Source organism: Lottia gigantea (genome assembly GCF_000327385.1).
Source record: "Lottia gigantea unplaced genomic scaffold LOTGIsca_26, whole genome shotgun sequence".
In the NCBI taxonomy this organism is placed as follows: domain Eukaryota; kingdom Metazoa; phylum Mollusca; class Gastropoda; family Lottiidae; genus Lottia; species Lottia gigantea.
In genome coordinates this window covers 2,674,645-2,679,732 of record NW_008708797.1, presented here as the reverse complement: position 1 = coordinate 2,679,732, position 5,088 = coordinate 2,674,645, and the positions used below count along the sequence as shown (strand labels likewise).

The 5,088-nt window shown below is 37.6% G+C and overlaps 1 protein-coding gene across 1 annotated transcript; it reads left to right on the top strand.

Annotated features, from left to right (window-relative positions):
* Positions 1 to 2,003: 2,003 nt before the first annotated feature.
* LOTGIDRAFT_160901 (hypothetical protein) lies at positions 2,004 to 2,933 on the top strand (the record flags this gene model as incomplete). The annotated part of the gene is made up of 1 exon (XM_009056078.1): positions 2,004 to 2,933. The coding sequence occupies one exon, from the start codon at positions 2,004 to 2,006 to the stop codon at positions 2,931 to 2,933; it is 930 nt and encodes a 309-aa protein (XP_009054326.1).
* Between the last annotated feature and the right edge of the window lie 2,155 nt (positions 2,934 to 5,088).

Sequence of the window (5,088 nt, the reverse complement as noted above, 5' to 3'; positions counted from 1 at the left end):
GAGTACATGGAATCAATAATTAATATCAAGACGCTCTTGTTCCTTCTGGGTTAACGTGCTTGTTGGTAGGCCTACTCTGGATGAGCTGGGTGTTAACTGTCGGGTTGGTAACCTTCCAAAACTGAGTAGCCGACACGAATAAATCTTCTGATGGTATACGTTGGACTGCTTTCGGGCAAATAGGCTACTGGATTTTCCCGCAGAATTTGAGAGAGAGTTCAAATTCCAACTGTCGTCTGCTAGAATATTTTCCGAACGAAATCAATGGGGGCCATATTCATGTTATTTCAATGACTTTTAGCAATGAATTACGTTTTAGGACTAGGCTACTTATTTTAAGTTTGTCAGTCACTTTTTTTTTTAAATCATTGTTCTTTGAAGGAATTGTCATAGTTATAGTAGCCTAGTTATCCATATAACGTGTTTTTCTTGACTTTGCCTATTTATAGACCAACATTGTTTACGAAAATATGAAATATGGGTGTGGGATTCACAAAAAAAAAATCGAAAAAATTAACAAACCAATTTTAACTAGAACTGTTCTAATAACAGTACTGATGCTGGGCGTGTTACGACATTCAGGTACATACGAAGATAGTCTATTGCAATTACATTGATGTAAATACTTTTCTGCATCTCTAAATTCAAATATCCAAAAGTGCCTAGAGTTTAAAGTATATTGACTAGGAATAAAAGAATGTTTGTCAATTAATAAAGACCAAGTTTGATGAAATCCGGATAAGAAATAAGAAAGTTGATAATGCGCATGCGCACATCAAAAATCCAATATTTCCATCAAATTTAGGTTTATAGACATACATGCCATGTTTGATGAAAATCGGATAAGAAATAAGAAAGTTGGTAAATTAAGTGGAGGTATCCCTTTAATGTGCTTCTGTAAGCTAAACTTACAGTATTGATAAGTTCAATCCACCCTAGAGCTTATTTATATACCGCAACTGGACATAAAACATTACATGGACATTTTATGATTGGTTAAAACTCTTAATTATATGCAATAAGAACATAATGCTATGATTAAGAATACATGATAGTTCATTAGAAACATCAATTAATCAAATAGTTTGCTTAATTTGACACTAAAAATTAAGGAAATCCATCTTTAATAGGCAGATAATAATTCTAAGAATACTATGTGGAATTCCCTTAGATTTGATGGATATGGTCACGTGACTACCAACATCTAATGAACAAACAGTATTTTGGAGAAGGCGTCAACAAACCAGGAAATAATACTGAAAGTGAAAGTAGAAGTAGAAGTAGACATTTCCAATGCAGCCTACCCTAGACTTCACTTCTTCGTCGTTCGAAATGATGGACAAATGAAGAGACTTTAATTAGAGTGGATACTGTCATAAATATGTGAGTGTTTCCCATTACTTAGTTAAGCTTAGGCTTCTTACAATAAACTGACATGAACAGTTTAGGCTACCGTTAATTCAACCCTTTAATTAAAGCCAAAGGGGCAGTAGGCCTATGCCTAGGCTTTGCAAAATTTTCAATATCAAAAACGTCGTAAATTTTACTTGAATTAGTTTTTTTAATAAAGCTAGCCTATGGGTGATTTCAAAGTTGGTGTTAACACCAGGTGTTTACACTAAACCCAACACTAACACCAGTTTCTACACCAACTTTGTAATCAATCAGCGGTGTTGGTGTTAACACCTGGTGTTGGTGTAACCCTATTTCAAAGTTGGTGTTGGTGTTGGTGTTGACACCGACAGGGACACCAACACTAACACCCATTTCCACACCAACTTTGTAATCAAGCTGCGGTGTTGGTGTTAAGACGTGGTGTTGGTGTAACCCCATTTCAAAGTTGGTGTTAAGTGTCAACATGCCACCATCTTAACACAGGGTGTTGAGCTAAACCGAAGCTGGTGTTTTTTCGCGTGAAATTTACAGGACTTTCTATAGGTCCAAACACCCAACCCATAGGGCTTAACACCAGATTGGTTTCAAAGTTGGTGTTGGCAGCCATGATGCTTATTGCATTCCAAGAGGTAGTGGCTGGAATTGTGAATCATAATAGACCACGGAGAGCCCAAAATCGATTTCGCAAGATAGCTGAAAGTTCTGAACCATCAAGAGACCACATGAGACTGACAGAAGATCAAGTTTGCATGGTTGCTGAGGATTTTGATGCAAGTAGACTACACGTGCACCCCAAATCCTCCCTGCATGCATCTACCAGAAGGATTGAAATGTCTTATATTGCATCGGGAGGCTATTGCAGGCAATTGGCAATAACTTTTGCAACCTCCACTGCTTCAGATTATGTCCATGAGGTGGCAGACTTCCTTTACGAAACAGCCTCCCAGCACATCAAATTTCCTAGACCAGAGCTATTTGGTGAACTCTCTTTGCCTCTTCAGGACCCAAATGGACAGAACCTTCAGGTAATTCTTTATATTGATGGGGAAATAGTCAAAATCCAACGCCCCGATCATGCAGGGGATGCCTACTATTGTGGTCGTCCTGGTAAACATTGTGACTCGGTGAACATCCAATATGTTGTAGACAAGAGGGTAGTGATACGTTATGTCGTCAGTGGTTTGTCTGGAGCAACTCATGACAGGACATTCATAGAATGGTCACGAGAATTCATGGACTTTCTGGACACTTTGCCAGAAGATGTTGTCGTACTTGGTGACCCTGCGTATAGGAATTTGCATCCTCGTATTGTAGCTACAGTTGGTGGAAGAAATTTAGCCCCAGAGGAAATACGCTACAATGATGCCTGTACGAGGATCCGCCAGGTTGTTGAGAGGAGCATTGGAGCTACCAAGTTAAAATGGTGGATGAGTCAAATGAAGGAGAATCGTTTTCCAGCAAAGAAAGGCAGACTATTTGCAGCAAAATGCATGGTTGCAATCTGTCAACTTCATAACCGATTCACTAACTACATATAAAATAAATAGACTCATGTCTTCAATTAAAATGTTTATTGTAAATAAACCTAATATAACAATAATAGAATAAACTATAAGTATTACTATTGGATAAACATGAGGACACAAATACATATGTACAAATGAACGGGATTAATTAAATAAATAAGGTGAGATGGTCACTTGCCATTCTCACACAGTCCCACACTTGGATTCGTAATTAATTGGTTTACAAATTCCTGTCATACTGACTCGTTTCGGAATATGAATGTTGGCACGACAAGATGCTTTTGTCATATGACAAGATGTGTTCATAACAATTTGTACCATTTCATTATTCTGTACACCTTTGGGATTATTAAAGTATTACTTATTCATCATTTGGAGAGCGTATGGCGGGGAGGTGGTCAAAATTGGGAACACAATTATGGAATCGTTTACAGCTACAGCTGATCACAAAACGTTTTCTCAATTGGATCGATATCTTTCTTGCTAGGGGCTTTCAGTGTTGGCAATAAGTTCTTTGTCTACCATCCTTGTCTGGATGTTATGTGTGACAAAATATCCTCCTTTCAACATTTCTAAATCAACGGCAATCCGTTCAAGTGATTTGGACTGCAGTGCTATGTTGTCTGCAATGGTTTTTAGTGTGTTATTCTGCTCACGCACAGGGTCCAGATAAGTCTGTTGGAATGAGTTGGAAAGGAACTGCTCTTCCTTTGTGCCCGTCCTTTGTCTTCTTTGCCTTGCTAGCTGATGTTTGAGAGGATGTGCAGGCAGATCCAATAGAAAGACAAGGGCATAGTGATCGGCTTGGTCCTGGAAAAGTGTCGCTATGAGATTCATCATCCTCATCTTCAATTCCATCCAAGTGTCTCTTTTTTGACTCTCCAAGTTTAGGAATTTAGTTGCAGTAACTATAACATGTGGCTTCACAGCCCCACCCACAGGAAAAAACAAATGATAGTATTCCTCATACATACCATAGAGGGCATGCGAATTCCTCAAGTCCGGTTCATCTGTTTCAGCCCCAGATGCTGACAGTTTTGTCTGAATTGCTCTGTACTCACGCCCTAAGTTTTTCAGAAAATCTTTTATAACTTGTTGTCCTCTTCCACCCACAATTTTGGCAACTTCATCATAAACTTCAAAATGTTTATTTTTTTCTTTCGGAGGAAAGCAAAGTCCCAGTTTGTTATCGAAATGTCAATTCTTTTTTTTTTCGTTTCGTCCACACCTTCCTGTGCTTAGTCTGCAGTAGTTGCAGCAACGTTTCAAATTTCATAGACCTTCTATATAGGCGACGATGTGCATAAATATAAATTAGAACATTTTTGCAAAACCGAAAGTGCCACAGTTCAACATGTGTAAAAAGTCGAAAATCGGCTCTAGAAGGTGTATTTTTGCATCGATTTTCTTCGGGTTTTTTCATTTTTACAATCTACCTGTAATTTCTGACCTGATAGCACTTGAAAAATTACGAAATTCGAAAATTCGTCGCTCACTTTTTTCGATCCAATTTTTCAATTTTTGTGCAACTTTTTTGTTTTTGCATCGATTGATCTGAAATTAACATGCAAAGGGGCATCACTAAAGTAAATAATATGTAGTTGTCAAATATTTAACTTTACTTCCGGTTTTAAACGGGGAATCAATTGAAAGTACAATCCACTTCCGGTCGAATTGAAATAGGTCAACGAAATTTATGCAGATCGTAAATGCTATTATCAAAAAACAAAGAAAAAAAAATCCACACCGGAAGTGATACAAAGTCCCACTCTGTGCCACGTGTGGCTCTAGTTCTGTTTGTTTTTGATATCAAACAGTCATACTGTGACATAAGTTGGACAGAAGGCTGCATTGCCCAGAAGAAGATTGATGCCAGATTCTGACAGATATCCTTATAGTTTACAGTTATGTGACACAATAGTGCAAAATATCAAGTTTTTAAAAGTGCTAGCAATAAATAAATAAGCAAGATCACTTATTATATGTGTCCGATGCTAGTAACATGAAAATGACTCATCTAGGGCAAAACATACCGTAAACGTTTAAAGGTATTATCTAAATGCCCCAAAATAATGAGAACCTAATATTTTCCTGCATGGTATGACACTGAAATTCAAATTTAAAAACAGTTGTATGTACTTGCAAGCCCCAATAATTATCTGTCTAC